General features: G+C 39.5%; 1 protein-coding gene across 1 annotated transcript in view; it reads left to right on the forward strand.

The window, feature by feature from the left end:
• Positions 1–288: 288 nt before the first annotated feature.
• Positions 289–18,099, forward strand: part of CDC40 (cell division cycle 40) — a gene marked incomplete at both ends in the record, with an annotated part of 42,270 nt that continues 24,459 nt past the window's right edge. Inside the window, 3 exons of the mRNA XM_081997187.1 lie at positions 289–480; positions 10,755–10,841; positions 12,403–12,532. Of these exons, the coding sequence (XP_081853313.1) occupies positions 289–480; positions 10,755–10,841; positions 12,403–12,532 (409 nt within the window). The remainder of the gene's footprint in view (positions 481–10,754; positions 10,842–12,402; positions 12,533–18,099) is intronic.

Raw genomic sequence — 18,099 nt, forward strand, 5'->3', positions numbered from 1 at the left:
CTGCGACCGGGCCCGGGCCGGCCGAGGCCGCGTTGCATGCTGGAGCGTGTAGTCCCGCCCGGGAGTCCTGAAAGGTTAGGCACCAACAACAGCGAATGGAGATGATTCCCCCCTCGAACCCCTGTGTGCCCTATAGAAGGCCATCATTTATCCTTTGAACCTCATTTTCAGTTTTAATGAGCTACATTTTAACGTGTGGCCCCATCCCGTTCGTTCTACGGGGGAAGGAACACGGCAAGCTCCGAGGAGCGGCCAGGACCTGCCCGTCCCGTCGTCCTCCGCGCCAAGATGTCGGCGGCTATCGCCGCGCTCGCCTCCTACGGCGGCTCCGACTCGGAGCCCGACTCGGAGCCCGAGGCCGAGGCCGGCTCCCAGAGCGCCGCTGTGCTCGCCAGCTGCGACGCCGTGCTGCACCTCCGGGCGCCGCCTGCCGCCCCCCCGGCCCTGGCCGTCGACGCGGCCCCGGAAGTGGCCGTGAAGGTAGGCGTCCCTCCGCCGCCTGGGGCACCGCGGCCCGTCGCGCCCTCCCGCCGCTGTAGCCACACCGTCGTCCTCCAACGCTGGGGACAGCCTTGAGGCAGCCCCGGGACGGGGGAGCGGAGCGGGGTGCCGGCGGGGGACGCGTTGCCGCCGCCTGGCCTTGCCCTGCCCCGCGGTGGGGGGGGCCAGCCTCGGCGCCGCTGAGTGACAGCGCTGGGGAGGGAGGGCTCGTGTCCGGGAGCTCGGCCGGTGGATCCTACTGAGGCGGTTAAGTGCATTAAAACGTATTAACTCGACCTAGAAGCCGCGCCTGTCTTGGAGTTCCTCAGATACCCTTGATTTCTGTTCCCCCGGGTTTAAGATGTTTTTCTATGTAGTTTGCCTGGGTGGTGAGGTGAAATCGATACTTGATGGGCTGATAGAGGCTGAATCCTGTTCTAAACAGCAGCCCGAAAGTTGATCCGTGTTTCTGTTTTCATTCCAGTGTTGCTTGGGAAACCTGAATTTTCCAAGTTCTGTGTCATATTGGTTTGCTTTTGTGATTCTGGAAAGGGTATGGGTAGGGTGTTGGTTTTGTTTGGGGAGTTTATTGTAGGCAACTAGTATCTAATCAAAAGCAGGTGTCTTGCCATGATGACTGTCACTGTAGTATTGTGCTGCTTCCAATTGTTCTGAAAAGTTTCCTACTTTGTGACAAAAAGGTGGATGGAATGTTTCACTTTGTCATTAGTTTCATATGTTATCGCAACTGATCATATTTATGTGTGCATGTTACATTGTGTGTACTGACTAGATATGCATTTTCTTATCCCTTAGAGCCTTAGAAATATCTGACTTCTTGAAGTGCAGCCTCTGGCAGACTGTCTTGTACTGTCTTGTTCTTGTAGGAACACTAATTAGCATCTGTCATATCTTTTGAATGTGAATGATGATAAGTGGCAAGTAGCATTGGCTGTGCTCTTTGCCACTCTTAAAGCTGTAGCAACAACTTTTCCCTTTGCCATGCTAACACAAAGGTTTGTGCAGTTGTGTGGTAGCTGACATCAGGAAACTGATCTGAATTAAAAAAAAAAAATCTGGTGGAGTTATTTGTCCTTGGATCGGTTCCTCGATCTGATCTGCAATGTAGCTGCACAGATGCTGTGTCGGCACTCTTAAATGCCCAGAGCCAGAGCAGGAACAAGTGGCTGGAGGAAAGAATGAGGTGTCTGTAGCACATTCCATTCAAAGCTGTTTGCCAGGCTGTGCCCTGAAATGGGTGTCCACTGGTACATCTAGCACTGTCTCCGCCACAGGCGTTCTGCTAACCAAGATAAAAAGGAAGTGAACTTTTTGAGTACCAAGATGTTTCATTAAAATGTTGTCTGTCGTTTTTATTTGACATCATAGATGAGATGCTTTTAGCTGAAAAGATCAATGACTTCAAGCTGAGGCTTTCTGAATACACAGCATGCTGGAGCTTCTTTCAACACCATGACCTTCTTTGAGGAGCAACAGATCACTTCCATGTAGACTGATGTCAGGCTTTCTTTTCAGACTTTTATGGTTCAAGAAAGCAGTGCTGGTCCCATTGACAACATGCTCTCAACACCTTCCATGTCTAAAAATGATAGCATCCCACCAGTCAGCAGTGAAAGCTTGCCAGTCATCCCCTCAGGAATTTACCTTAATTCTTTAGGATTAGAAAGCTCTTACTAAACAAATGTAAAAGACATGATGTTTGAGTGTAGATCACAAGAATTCTTTAAGTACAGGGTTGGAAAAACAGCAAGCTGAGTGAGGAGGGAAGCGGAGTTACAGTTTATTAGTATCACTTCACTTGTGCAAATGATGTTTTGAAATGAATAAGGATCAAGTGCGCTTAAGTGCATGCATATGTATTACACAAGGGACCAGGAATGGATAAAAAAAGATGGTGGTAGGAAGGGAGGCTAGAAGGGTTAGTCATACAATAAATATAAACGACAGCTGCACACAAGTGCATTTTTGGCAGTTGAGAATGTAAATCTTAAGTGGCTGGTGTTCTGCATGCTAGTTCTAATCATTGTACCTGTTTCTGGTTCAAAATTTTGGCCTGTTAACTGGCACAGATATTAGACTTAAGTGTACTTTAAAGAGGACTAAGTTCCTCTCTTTATTAGCAAGGCATATAGCAACACTCAGACACAGCATTTGGGGTTTTTTGTTGTTACTTAAATGTGCGTATCACATGTAACATTGAGGTTACTCCAAGGTGTGTTTCTTTAGTCTAAATAAATCTGCTGAGTCCTTGCCTCAAAGTACATCATAGATAAAATCACATTTCTGTGAAAATGATTTTTCTATAATTGAAAACTGTGCTAATGATTTGTAACTGTGTTTTAAAAGTTTGAGAAGGTGGCTTTTGTTACACCCTCTTCTTACAGTCTGCTTGTTAAAATAGGCCTATTGCTGATCTTGATGTTAAATTACTTGTAATAAATAACACTGAGTTATAATGATTGGTTATTTCAATCCAGTAATACTTCTACTTTAATTTTAAATTGGAAAGCCAACTAGATGACAGTGCATGTTTCTAACTACTACTTTTAGCACCACTAAAGTGCTGAAAACATTACAGTACCTGAGGGAAGACAACAGATGAAGAAAGTTTGTGCTTCTGGTCCCTTCATCCAGAAAAGGATACATTAGAACTGCAGAAAGTTCAGAGAAGGGCAGCAGGGCTGAAGAAGGCTATTGCTTCTGTATGAAGAATTATTGAGGAGGCTAAAACTGGAAAAGATATGAGTGAGGTGAAAAGTATGGCAGAAACCTAAAAAATCATTTAATGGCATGGAGAGGGGCTTGAAAACTTACTGCCTCTTCCAGTACAGCAACTATAAGCTAACTAGTAAGAGCTGGGTTTAAAACAAACAAAAGGATGCAGTTCTTCATGCAATGTGTGGTAGGGCTATACCCATGCCAAGAAATATTGTGTATGCAAGAAGTTTACGCTGTTACAAGGAGAGTCTGGACAAGTACTTGGAAGAGATCTGTTGAAGGAAGAGGTGTCAGTAAATACCCAGATTTCTTCAAGCTCACAAAGTCTTCTGACCTGAAAATATTGGCTGTTGGGAGAGTGCAGAAGTAGCATCATGTACACTTGCCCTGTTCTTACACTGCCCTGGGCTTCAAGTTATTATAAGGCCGATGTTTTCTTTTGTGGGGAGAGTGGATAGGTTAATCAAGATATTTTCTTACTCCACATACATCATCAGGTAGCAAGTAAGCATGACAGTGTTGTTGATAGACGCTGTTCCACAAAGGGAAGGGAGCCCACTTGCCAGCAGCCAGGGCTAGGAAATGGCTTCCCTCCAGCAGTGGTCATCGCAAGGGGCAGGACGAATGGAATAGTTTTGTGGTGTCCTCAGCACTTGCCCCAGGAGGATAAAGGTTCAGTACTTCTACTTGTCCGTTCTATCGTGAGTGGACTTTCATTCAGGGAAAAGTCAGGTCCTGTGACTTTTGCAAGGATTTGCGTCAATTCGTTGACTTGTTGACATAGATACGGCTCTTCTCAGCATCCTGCTGGTAGTTGTGTTTTCTGTATGGGAGAAATAAAGTCCTGTTCTGCTTTTTCTCTCTAAAATACAATAGGTTACCCCACTCCTGGCAGAAGCAGATCTTTGCAAAGCATAGCTCTTCCATCCCATCTGACTGTAGTAACTGCACTGGCTAAGCATGCACCATCCTGCTGCATTGGTGTTGGTTTTCTATGGATGTTTTTTTGCCTTAATCAGCTTCATGGTGAGATTTAAGGCAGTTAAAATTAATAGTAGGTACAACCTTTTTGACTCTAATGTCCCCAGTGAGCCGCACATGTGGCTTCCAGAGGCAGGGAGGCTTATCACCTTTCCCGCTCCTGTACAGGAACACCAGTGCTTTCTGGTACTAGTCAGGCCTCACGCAGGCAGCCGCTTTTGTTATCTGTTGCTCCAGCCTACCTTAAGGAGAAATAGAGCCAACCTGAAGTAAGGTCTTAGGCCTTTCTGCTGCTCTGCAGGATGGGTAGCTCCAGAACAGTTGTGCTGACTCTGGTTATTGTGGGGTATGAATCTATTGAGAACTTGAGGCACTGGGTATGAATTGGCCATAGAGATCTCCTTCCCAGTGTGGCAGTACCCATGATACTGGGATAGGCAGGCTTTTAGTCTCTTACGCTCTTAAAGCAATCAGTTTTGTGAACTGATTAACTATGGTTAATGCAGTGAGAAGAAACCCAGAATATGTTTAAGTAATGGAAGTCTGATGATCTAGAGCTCCTTTGCTGTTAGCTATCCAGAAACGGGCTAAGGAAGGTGTGTTTGTTAGTGGTGGCTTTTACGTGTAGAGTGTAGATGGGAGCAGATTTTACAATATTTATCTGCGGCATCTCCTTCACTGGTTTTGAGGAGAAGATTCTCAACTGGGTTGAAATCAACTAGGCTGGCCTGGCCCGGTACACGAAACGGGGGGTTTGTGTTGTCTTTAATGTGGGAAGTGGTCGGAAGATTGGGTCCATTTCTCTGTTGAATCTAGCTTATCTTTGGCACTGCGCAGGTATCCAGAAAAACACTACTTCAGGGGAAGAAGTAGTCTTCAGTCACATTTCTTAATGTTCTTTAAAACCTAATCCCTGCCCAGCTATGGAGAGAAAAGATACGAAGTCAGTGTGTGACCATTCTGTAGCAGTGATGAATATCAGTGACTTGGGGGGGATGTTATTTTTTAGGAATGTTTTGGCTTCTTTTAATATGGTGGGTTTTCCTGCTTTCTTTGATGCAAAATATCTTGTAGAGAGAAGATGTTTAGAGCTTGTCATCATGCGAGATGCTGAGAATCTATTCTAGTTCAACAAAACCATTAAACATATACTTTTCTTGCTGACTTATCTTTATTCTATTGAAGTTAGTGGCATGGACATTTACTGTTAAGAGTGCATGAATGGGTAGAGTGACTAAAAGCTGGTAACAACCAAATCTTAATGTTGGGACTTCACTGTAAATGCCATTCAGCTCTTGGTAATAAATCTGAAAATCTTTAGAATGAGATAATACTGTGTATTTGACAGTCCAAGTGGTTTATGCAAGAATGGTTAAGCGACAAATTGCTTAAGCCTCTCTGGCTCATGGGATGGGGTCTTAATTTACCGTATTTTAATTTAATGGTTAATTAAAACTAATTAAATGCTAGGCAGAGCAGGCTGCCTTTCTTAGCTATTGGGCTAATTAATAATGAATTTACCTGGGGAGAAGGCAACATTGTAGGTTTATTATCTAAAATGTCAAAAAAACCCAAACCCAAACATATAGACATCACAACTCTTTGCTTACATGATATGAAACTGGGAAAACTCTGACCTTTGCTTTTTTTCCAACAAATTTCATGTTTAGACAAATACTTGAGTTCTACATGTCAAATTCTGCTTCTAAATGCATAAATGGCTCTCATTAAACTTAGAGGTAGCCACATATTAGTACAGTGGGGATTACAGAATTTGGATGGAATTTAAAAATATTGTGGATTAAAAGGGTTGTGAGTTACCTTAAAATAAAGAATATTGTATTCTTTCTAAGGAACAGAATTAGCATCCAGTGTTGCAGTCCATGCTGCAGCTTGTGTTTTTTATTTAAGGTTTTGCTTTGATGCCTATTACAGTGATTTGTCTTGTGTTTAATTAAAAAATGTTTTTGTCTTGCATACATATAAAAGAAAACTTCTAACAAACTTTTTTCAAATATTTTTTTAAATTATTGAACTATTTTGCATTCTATAAATCATCTACTTTTCATAGATGGTAATGGTTTTGTTCTATGGCATCCAGGTAGGATTTTTCCAAAGAAAAACAGGACTGTGGCATGTTTAAGGAATCCGTAAGAAGGAAAGCTAATCTGATTTACTGTATTTATAGTCTAAAATCCCTTCTATTTCCTGTGCTCTTTCCTATGCTGACTTTTAACTGGCCAAAGGGCATTTCTGGTAGGACTAAAGGAGCACGCCTTGGTAGGAGCTAGACGCTCTGTGATACCTAGGGAGTTATAATGAAGCATCTGCTTGTCTACACTTAACGTCAAAAGCTTCTTTCTGTCTGAAGGTAGGTTCCTTAGGAAATGCTAATTCTCCAGAGTACAGCCTGAGTGCCATTCCTTTATGGTAGCGTGATGCTGTGTTGTAGGCTGAAACGCAACCCAGAGAAGAGGCAAAAGGAGAGCATTTAAGTATCAAAGAATTTTTTTACCTAATCAAATCATATCTGAACTGTAAATCAACCTGATACTGCAAGTAAGTAGAAATCACATCTATTTAAAAACCGAACAAACCCAACCAACATGCCAAGTAATTTGGTGATAAGACATCATCTGCTTCTTTCTTGCCTTGCATCAAGAGTGATACCCGTGTCTGTCTGGGCAGACACTCACTTAGCCTGTCTACCAAACTTCAATAGATCTACAGACTGTGGAATTTCTGTGTTTGGCTGTCCTTATTTCTGCTAAGTTGTATAATCTGAATCTTTTTTAGGCTGAATTAGGCTGTTTGATTTTTCTGGACAGGTCCATTTTCTTAGATCTTTGATCATTCTTGATTTTTTTCTTTTGGACCCTTTTTAGTAGTATGTGTCTTACCTGATATGTGTTGCCCAATGTGGCCACTGTATTTCAGCTGGGCTTTTGTTACCAGCGCTGAGAAAAGCAGAGAAGTGACATGTAGACCTGAAGTTTGCAGCTCCATTGTATTATGTCTTGTCAGAAAGCCTTATTCCGTAAAACATAACTTCCTAAAACCTTCATTCTTCTGTTCCAGCTTATATGGGGTGTACCACCTTTGGTGATATTGCATCATGCCATAAACCCATGTTTATACAATTTTGAAGTTGCAGCAAACACAAACTGCTTCTCTGTCAATCCTACAGCTGAAGTTTTAGCTTTCTGCAGAGGAACACTGTATCTGTTTAAACTGACAGCATCTTGACACCCCCCCCCCCCTTGTTATGATTCCTGTGCCTTTCCAAATGGGAAGTGATGTAGTGTAATACAGCCCATCATTAAATTCACAGGTTCCTTCCTCTTTCAGCCTAGCTACTGATAGTCTTCCATCCCGCAGAGCCACTTGTGTCACAATTGGGACATAAGCTACATGATGAGTTGCTCACATTAGGCTTTTAGATAAATCAAGACATGGTCATGTGTGACCAAAGGGAAAAACTACAGCACAGCAGAGGAACGTGATCCCTTAGATTACCTTATCTCAGTCACAGCTCTGCCAGAATGCTTCTCCTGTGATCCCTGCCGTAGCCATGGCAAATGCATCTAGAATGCATGCAGCCAATTTCTGTCAGCTGTTGCCAACATAAGGGGACAGAGTTGTAAGACCTGTGTGTTTACTTTTTTTGCTTTCAGGGTCTTAGAAAGGTGAGTTCTGCTGAAATCCTAAGTGTCAGTCTTCTGGCTATGTCTGCAGTTGTACCCAGTGATTTTCACCATGTACAGAGGTTGCTGTTAAGTTCTTTCCTCTCATTAAAAAAAAAAAAGCTACAACAGAATACCCCAATGCAGATAGGTTGCCAATTTGTGAAATGATTGATGGACTAAGTGAATATTTTTAATGTTTCTGCTGTGTACCAGAGTCTCATAATGCTGTATAAAATGGCATTTATCAGATGTTGACCAAAGGATAATTTCTCTGCTGCAATTCAAACTCTTCCCATAGACTAACATTTCAGAGTATGTTGTGTCAATACTGTATTTTCCTATCAAGATTTTGATTCTTTAATATACTGTGAAGGTAAAGTGGGGGGCTGGAACATGTTCAAATTATTATATCACTTAAAGCAAAATAGCGTAGTGAAAAGATAACCATTATGTGCTTCAGCAGCATAGTAACAGATCATCATTTGATGCCGAAATATATGAAAGCATGAATAAGGCTGGAGATCTTGGGGAGTGTATCTCTGATAAATACAACATGTGCTTCAATTTTAAGGCTTGGTGGTTTTCACACAGAAAGACTATGCCTGTGGTGGTCTAGAAGTGAACATATTGTGTGGCGTGCAAGTGACTCAGCACTGTTCCACCAGCAGCAAAGTAGAACCAGAATTGCTATCATCGTCCAGCAGAGGATCAGCTTTCATGGCACAATCTGTTTCTCTTCTCAGTTACTGAGCGGCATATAACAGGAATTAACAGGGAGAAAAGAGGAGGAAAAATAGCAGAAATGAAAAATTCTTGGCATTTTTGCAAAACTGTATTTTTCTCACTTTTTCAGTTTAAAGAGCAGGAAAAAACCTGTGTCTTAATTTCAAGTAAATTGATAACTGTTTAAATGTCACCAACAGTGATCAGATAAATTTTGCCATATTATCAATTTTCTCAAATTGTAAGGTTGGTGGATAAGACGCGAAGTCTAGCTGGCAGAGCAAGCTCTTTGATGTGACTTGAAAAAGCGGTCTATGGAAAATATCCTCAGATCATGGAGCTGTGAAAGGAAATACAAGCGTGTAGGTAATACAGGTTGGGAAACGGTTTTCATATGCTCCTATTCCAGCTGGGGATGGACAGGGGTGGGGGAATCTGTTTTTGTTGCTGGATGACTGGATTAGGCCTGCTGTGCTGTTCCTAGGCAAGTTCATAGTGTATGAAAGTCAGGACTGTGAATGTACCGGTAGCCGTTGTCATCCAAGCCCAGTGAATTGGAAGGGTCGTGTGATGAGAGAAAGGAGGTCAGCCTGAGAACTGGCAGTGCTAAGGGCTCAGGCAAGAGCAGTGCAATGGCTGGACCTGCCTGTTAAAATATTGATAGGCAGTGAGAGTAATGCTTTCTAGTTGGACTTAAATTCTACTAAGGCAGTGGTCTTAGTAGAAAAACAATTGATAGGATTGCTGATGTCATTCCCTTTTTCTTTTTTTTTTTTTTAACAACTTTTTTTTTAAAAAGCAGTTTTAACCAAATATTATCAGGTAACATGCCAAAAATCACTACATACTGTTTTTCTTTTCAGTGTTCTAGAAAACCAGATTTTAAAAACTTTTAAGTCTTGCATGCCTAAACAAATTTGTTTGTAATTGACCTGCTGTTGAACTGAGGAGGAAAAAAGCTTCTGGGCACAGCATGTCAGAGAACAGCAATCAATATTAAATAAGTAAAGAAGACGCCATTTTGGTCTTTCAAGATATGATAATACAAAGCAAGATTGAGTTTGTTTGAGGTAATTTTCTATTAATGAAGTGACTGCTAGAAGTCGATCCTTTACTGTGCCACTTGCTTCTGTGAGTTGCAGATGCTTTTGCATCCTGTTGTTGTTGAGCACTGATTAAACACTGATGCTAAGATAGCTTTTTCAGTATAATTACTAGGGATATTATCAATATACTAGCAATTGTAAGTCCCTTTCCAATGCATTTATTCTAGAATAAAGATGCAGGAAGCAATACCAGTAACAATACTGCAAAATAACAGAGCCTTTGGGGAGGGGCAGGGGATGAGGTAGTGTAAATTTAGGATCAATGTAAGTGAAACTTTGTAGAGCTCTCTGAAACCAGGTCTATTTGAGCACTGCCACCTAATCACCCTTTTTCTTTCCCATCTTCTCGCTCTTCTACTTAGCTGCATGTGCCCTTCCGAGTTTTTTCCCTTTGAGTTGCTTGGGAAGTTATTCTTTTGGTTAGTCTCTCTTTCTTGTCCCTTCATCTATCGAGTTAAATTTGGTCACAACAGCCTTGGAAATGTGTTTAAATACTGAAGCTGAATTACATTTATAACTTTTGGTAAAAACTTGAAGATAAGGGATCATTGGACTCTCTGAAACTCATTGTTATACGTATGTTCGCGCTGATGTCTGATATTTTTTTCCCAACTATCTTTCAAAACAGGTACTTGTGACTTCTGCCTTCCACCTAAGAACTCTGGTTTTCACACTTTTATATTAAATTGGTGACCACTTTAATTGACCTTCTTTACAAGGTCTGGTTTTCAAACATCCTCAAAAAAAAAAAACAACTGTCTCCAGCCTTGCTATTGTTTTCAAAATGTGTGCATGAAGTCTTTAAAAAAAGTGATAATACACATGCAAAATTCCACATGTATCTTAGATGAATTTCTCAGTGAGGGCCTGGCATTGGTTTTGTAATCAATATTTTTTAAAAATAGAAACTTTGGCCAATCTAGTCTTCTTTCATAGTGCTGAAAGTGTCAGCCCTAATTTGGTCTGAAATGGGGTAATGTCAAATATTTAAAAGTCTGTATGTGAAAAATGGTTTATTAATATGGCTGTTTTATTTCAGGAAGATGTGGAAACAGGAGTCCACCTTGATCCTGCTATCAAGGAAGTTCAATACAATCCCACTTATGATACCATGTTTGCACCTGAGGTGAGAAACAATATTGATCTTTAGAGCAGAAATGCCTTTGGCTTAAAGGGCAGAGGTTCTATAAATCTTGTGTGAAATTCATATAAAACATACCTTCTTTTGATGCTTGCTGTATTTTGGAATCTAGTTTGGGCAGGTTGAAAAAAGATTCTACACAGGTGTGTTGGTATTTTAATGCTCGAATTTTAATATTCTGCATAAAGCTGTTCTAAGAAGGATCTTAAAGTGTTTATCAGAATTACATCTACAGAAATAAAAATCAAGCTAGGAAAATAGCATTACAAAGATGTTGAGTAAAACATGAACTGCGTTAAAGTAGTCTTACTATTTTCACATTTTTGCTATTTACTCATCATGCTACTTAGAGCAAAATGAATGGTTATAAGTCTTGCAGATATATGGCTTTGAAGAGAAGGATTTAAAATTAAAATCCAAGTACTTTAAGTATAACTATTCACATCAGTGTTAAGTATTTTAGTAACTTAAGCTATATTAAATGTGTATAGTGAAAAAGCATTTTAGGCTGAATTTGGACTGCCTAGTGCTATGTGAACCACTTTTATTATAACTGACAGGCTATCTGAAAGATAAAAATAGCAGTTCAAGGATTTAACTTTTTTCAGTATTTAACTTCTTCGTACAGTTTGTCTTCTGTTAGACCAGAGGTTAGCATTCTAGGTAGACAAAGGCTGCATGAATCTGAAATTTCTACATTAGTTATGCTTTATGTTTAGAAAACCTTTTGTGGAACCACATGAATTGACCTTTTCATAGCAAGCTTGCATTTTGCAACATACCAAAACTATGAGGTGCAGGAGCAAAAATACAGATTTAAACTTACTACAGTGTTACCTTCTGTAAATGTTTTTGTTAGGGAGGCCTGATGTGGGACAGTCTCAGGTGTCTGCAAATATGGCTGACAAACATGGCATTACAATTAAATTTAGTTTTATATTAGTCTCAGTGTATTGCATTTGTTTGTCTTCACTGTTCTTTTCCCTGACCATGGTGTGGTCAGGAAGACTAGCATTTGTCATCTCTCAAGAAGAAAAGCAAAGCAGGGTTTCATAAGTGTATTTCCTGGAATAATACACAAGTCCCCAGTTGCTTTTTAAATGCACAAAAGTATTGATGGCAGTGTAATTTCTGTATTAAGTACACGAGTTTAGTAGGACCCGATATCTCTTTCTTGATATTTACCCCTTACAAGGGACAGTATGTTGCGGTTTTGTCTTCTGAATGCTTCTATTGATCACATACTGCATGGCAGTGTTTTGTGTCAAGTAGTTGATATGTATTTGTCCTCTGTGCCAGTAATACAGGCTAGAAAGTTCAGTCATGAAATGAGCTGTTCAAAGCAACTGTGTAAGCAATTACTGTGTAAAATAACAGACTAAGAAGCTTATTCAGTAGTCATAAAGAAGTATAAAGTTGAAGTGATTTTACATTACAGTTTTGAAAGACAAGTCTTTTTTTCCCATGTTCTTTCCTGAAAAAGTACACACACATAAATAAGAAATTAGTAATTCTGATAAACTTTCTTTTAACATTGTTGATGTAGTTTGGACCAGAAAACCCATTTAGGACTCAACAAATGGCTGCACCTAGAAATATGCTTTCTGGATATGCAGAACCAGCTCACATCAATGATTTCATGTTTGAACAACAAAGAAGAACATTTGCAACCTATGGTAAGTCCTTAACAGCGGAATTCACCTTCACCTTTATTACGCCCAGATTGAACAAAATAAGTTGTTCTCTATAGAACAATATAATAGAAATGCAAGTGCTGTAAATTGCTTTATAACAGACTTACTAAAATGGGAAAAGGTCTTTGAATGAGAATCCATATGGCTGGAGATCATAGTATTCATTTGGGAAATCTCATTTTGTAATTCCCTTTGCAACTGTAACCAAGTGTATGACCTCCTACCAAACCCCTCTTAATTAATCCTTCCATTAGTTGCATCAATGTAGAAAACACAAATCAAAATTTCACACTTTTAATATGACAAAGAACTGTAGATCTGTTATGCAAATAGATTCTTTCATGTGATTCTAACTAAAGGTAGCTCTCTGAAAACCAAAAGGAAGCCCTACTGAGTTGTCAGGTTCTTCAGTGTGGTTGCCTCTAGATATAAGCTGAAATGAACAGGAGTCAAAGAAAGTACATTACTAATCGACGAAATACATCACTAAAATATTCTTAGCAAAGACAGACCCAAAGAACTCTATATTGATGGTCATTGTAGTTGCGGCTTTCTTATCTCGGAGAACCTTTTCATTGAAGTAGTTGCATTTGAAAAATGTAACATTTGAGTTTTGGAAAGGCTTGATTTTCAAGCCTCTTTATGGATAGTAAGAAAAATTGATTTTTTTTTTTTTTTTTAATAGGGAAAATATGGAAAGACTGGATTCTAAGCATTCTTTTGGACACATTTGAAAGAACAAAACTGACATGCATTTACATAGAACAGTGGTTAATTTTTTCTTTTGTGTTTCATTGTAAGCTTTCCTTCTGTTTTAAACTTGTTTGCAAGTGCTCAGCTTGCAAATATGAATCTTTGTTTTCAGATCAAGTATAACTTTATATTCTTCAAATTCAGTCTGTTAGGTAAGTTCTGATACTTGCTGTGTAAACTTAGTGTCACAACGCTCAACTTTTTGCACAACAGACTTGTGTCTGCCTTTATTCCTGTTTACACTCAAAATACTACCCCCTGCAAACTGTCATGCCTCAAAACAACCTCCCTGCACACAAGTCCCCTTAAATTCATTAGGGCTTTATGCATGCATGAATTTAGCTACTGCACTCTGTGATGGATGAGATTGGGACTTTCTTGCTAACATCTGGGGGAGCCATATATTACAGTGAAACTTGGAAAAAACATTACCTAAAATCAGAGACTGTAACATCCTCAATTTCTCTCTGTATTTGGGGTTTATTAGAGGTTTTCTTGTAAACGTTAAAAATTGAAATATATTTAAGACTTTTTTTTTTTCTTTGACACAGTTTTAGCTAATAGGTAGTTTTCACTGAGTTACGATGTGGAATATAAGCAAAATGCCAATATTAAGAAATGGATGTCTAGTTCCATGGCATAACTTTAACTTGACTGCAATTTTTATGTTAGAACTTGACAGACAATGCAGGTAGGAGCCTAGTCAGGATTTGAATAGACAGGTTAGATTTTGCTGAGTGAAATTAAATGTTGCATTGTGTGGGAAGTGCATTTTTGTGTGTGTGTGTAAAATATATATTGGAAAAAAAGGTCTGTAGGCATACAGTGTTTGGTTTTCAGTTTTCTTCGTTGTTTTTCAAGTTTAGTTTGGGGGAAGATAGAACTAGTAAGTCTACTCAAAGCTCCTGCTATTGTTTTATATCATCAGTGCACAGCAACTGCCTTGAGAGCTGTATTACAAGAGAGTATAAAAGTATATTTTTAAGACTGATAACATTGGCAACTGTGCAACTATTGTACTCAGCTTTCTAGAAGTGTTCAATAGATAATGATCTGGGTACAGTGAAAATTGAGCTATGAAAAGGCCAAGATAGGCAATTTAAACTGTAAGAACAAGCAGTGAGAAGCTGCAGTTGAAGGTAGAAGATGCAGTAAATGAGCATGGTATCCTAGCTCACTAGAAGGTCTGTTAAAAACAACAGCCCTTAAGCTGTCAAAAAGTTGTCTATTAAAAAATTCAATATTCTCATTTCCATTTGGAAGGAGGTAATAAATATTTTCTTGGAAAAGACCAAGTATAAATACACAAGTGTAATTGCTAAGCATAAATCTAAGTCATACATGTTTTTAATGACTAAGTCATAACACAGTGGAAGAACACAGAGTAAACCTCTTAATTAAAAGCTGCAGACCTTGAGACCTCTGGCCTCTGTTAGGCTGTTTAGCACCATTGTGCTAAGGCAGGAGGTCTCAGACAAATCTGCAATGGCTAGCACAGAGGATAGTGACTATAAATGAAGGACGAGTGTGGGACAAGACGGAGAGGGTGGTAGATGAGAGCACGTATCCAAAACAGCTCAACTGCTACACAGTCTTTCAAAAACCAACAAGCAAACAAAGCAAGCTTTATATATCATCTTGAAAATTAATACATATTCAGTGAGAAACCTATATATTAATTGCAAACAACACCCAAGTATTTTTTGGCAGTCTGCTTCATCTACTTCTCTTGCAGTAAATATTTACTGTCAAAAGTACTTTTTCCTTCTGATGCTTGTATAGCTCAGAACATCCATGCTATCATTGACTGAAGGTCCTTCCAGCCCTTAATCCTATTAGACAGGTGGGCATCAATAGGTACCTAGTGAGGAGTAGAAGAAAGAAGCAAGTAAATAGTGATACATCTAAATACTTTTTTTCAATATGCAGTGTCTCAACCAAGGGCAGTGTCTCTATTAATTTTCACTGAATTTGTTGGTTTTATTTGGATTTTGGTTTTGATAAATTTGTCCAGCTGCGTCTTGAACCCATGTAATTTTTCTGTGTACGTAGTAACCTATTGCCAGCACCTTGTGTGAGGAAGTACCTCTGTTTTGAACTTGTGGAACTTAACAGTTTTCTAGTTTGACTTGATATCCCTTAGTCTCTTGTGTTGGAAGACACAATGAGCAGTCGGTTCTTATTCACCATTTCTTTGTCATTCCTTATTTTATAGATCTTGGCCATAACTTCATTTCAGTCTGCTTTTTTTCTACCTGAAAAGATCTGGTTAATCTTCTTGTTCCTCTGCTGCAGCTTTTCCATGCCTATGGTTGTGCTGGTTTCTCTTCTGTGTCTCTGATAGTTCCACTGTATTGCGGAACATGTAATCTCACCATGAATTTGTGCTGTGGCTTCATAAAGTGAGATGCTTTTTCCTTTCAGTTTCTAAGAATTCTTAACATTCTGTTTTCCTCTGTGACTTTGAGTAACTTTGTAAAACCTTTTTGGTCCCTTTTACCAGATCATTTATCAATATGTTGAACAGCATGGGCCTGAGCATGAATCTGCCAGTGATTTTCCTGTGCTGTGGAAACCGACCATTTATTCTTGCCAGTGTTTTAATAACTTTTAATCAATTGACCATGTAAAGACGTGTGGGTGTTTTAAAGTGTCTTTGAGGCACCCTGTAATTAGTGTAACTCAGTTTTGTAAAGGTATCCATCATCAACCAAGCTTTGCTCATTCATATGATTGATTGTCTCCTCAGAAACATGTTGAAGATTTTGTCATTGTAATTTACCTGTACAGAAAGCTGTGTTGTCTGCTTTGCTGCGATATATAATGCTCATCCAAGTGCCTACTCGTTGCTTGCTTTATTATAGTTTCTACTGCTTGAAACTTACAACCGTACAAATGTCTGGCTGGTTGACCTGTAGTTCCCCAGATCTCCTCTGAAGCATCATCTGAAGTAACCAGTGATAGGACGAGAGGAAATGGCCTCAAGTTACGCTAGGGGAGGTTTAGATTGGATATTAGGAAAAATTTCTTCACCAAGAGGGTGGTCAAGCATTGGAACAGGCTGCCCAGGGAGGTGGTGGAGTCACCATCTCTGGAAGTGTTTAAAAAACGTGTGGATGTGGTGCTTCAGGACATGGTTTAGGGAACATGGTGGCACTGGATTAATGGTTGGACTTGATGATCTTGAAGGTCCTTTCCAACCTTAGTGATTCTGTGATCTTTTGAAAGTTGGCGTTATATTTAATATGTTCAATTTCTGTCACATTGAGGCAATATTAGGTGAGAGTTTTTGGACTGTGGTTTCCCTTTAGATCTCCTGGATGACTACTATCTGGTGCCAGTGATTTGTTACCACTCATCTGACTCCTTAGTCTCTTGACATTTCACTTTGTCACACAATATCCCTTCAGATATGTTGTCATGTTAACCATAAAGAAAGGTTCTAGCACAGGAGCCTCCCCAGGCTCCTTCATGATGCTTGCTTTTTTTTTTTTTCATTCCTTGATCATCTGTTGGCCTACATGCTTGGTATGCTTTCTGCTCCTGCATTTTTTTTTACAAAGGACAAGTGTTAGTTTTTATACCTTATGTGATTTGCTTCTTGCTTTTGGGGGGACTGCCTTACTGCAGTTTTTACTTTGTCTGCTAGAGCTTGGTTCTTTTGTATCTTTCATATTTGGATGCAACTTCAGCTCTTTGAAGAATAGTTCCTTATTTCTAATAGTTTCTCTTTACATACTGTTCAACTGCACCCACTTCCTTCTGGTCTCTTTAAAGTCTTCTTTTAATAGCCAGCAGGCATTAGTTCTTTTTCTCCAACATGGTGTATTTTAAGTGTCCCTGCATTTAGAAAAGGTTTTACCCTGTGGTGCTCACTTTCTGTTCCTTTTTAAAATCTTCTTTATTTTATATAGTTCTCCTGTTTTCAGATTGAGGTCATTGTAGTAAGTATTTTTACAGCTTGCTTTGCTTTCTCAGCAATGCTGATTTGTTGATTTATACTGTTTTCATCACATCTTGGTAAGAGATTTGCACAGCCTACTACAAGGAGGCAGCTAAAATATCTCATTATTACTGTGCTTCTTTCCCTAGCACCTGTTTAATCTCTGTTACCATTTCATGGTTATCGCCTCTTCTGGCGGAACAGCCAGTAAGGGAGTCCTGGCAACTGTACTCACCACTACTTAAACCTGGAATTTCAATCCAAACGATCCTTTAATGCTTGTTAACACTATTAACTTGTTAATCTGATTTGTCTTTAAGCTTTCTGTAGCATATAGCATGTTTTTTCCCCACTGGTATGGCCACATTATTTCTGTATTCTTTCTACCAGGTAAAGAGTGTATTCTATCCAATTATGTCAGCATTGTCCTACCAATTACATTAGTTTATGAATTTAAAAGAAGATACTCCAATTTCACTATGTATTATTTTTAGCCTCTGCCATTTCGTATGCATGCTTGGGTTTTCCATTTCCCCACCCTCAGTTTAAATAGGATTCTGTGCTTATTGCTATCCCCATTATCTGAGGTTTCAGATTTCTGTGCTACCTTTTGCTTGAGGATGTGGCTTTTTTAAGATTGTGTGTCATTCCAGATTGCTTGGTTTTCTTTAAGTATTGGCTATCCCCAACTGTTTAATCAAAAAGCACTCTTTGAACCTTCTCAGTACCAACGACCTTTTAAGTCTAGATGAGACCTATCCGTCTCAATAAGGTTCCCTTCATTCCAGGATTTTGGAGAAGTAAAGTTGACACAGGCACTGAAGATGTTTTCCGCATTAGGGTTAAGATCTGC

The sequence above is a fragment of the Phaethon aethereus genome (genome assembly GCF_964289735.1).
Source record: "Phaethon aethereus genome assembly, chromosome: 3".
Taxonomy (NCBI): Eukaryota; Metazoa; Chordata; class Aves; order Phaethontiformes; family Phaethontidae; genus Phaethon; species Phaethon aethereus.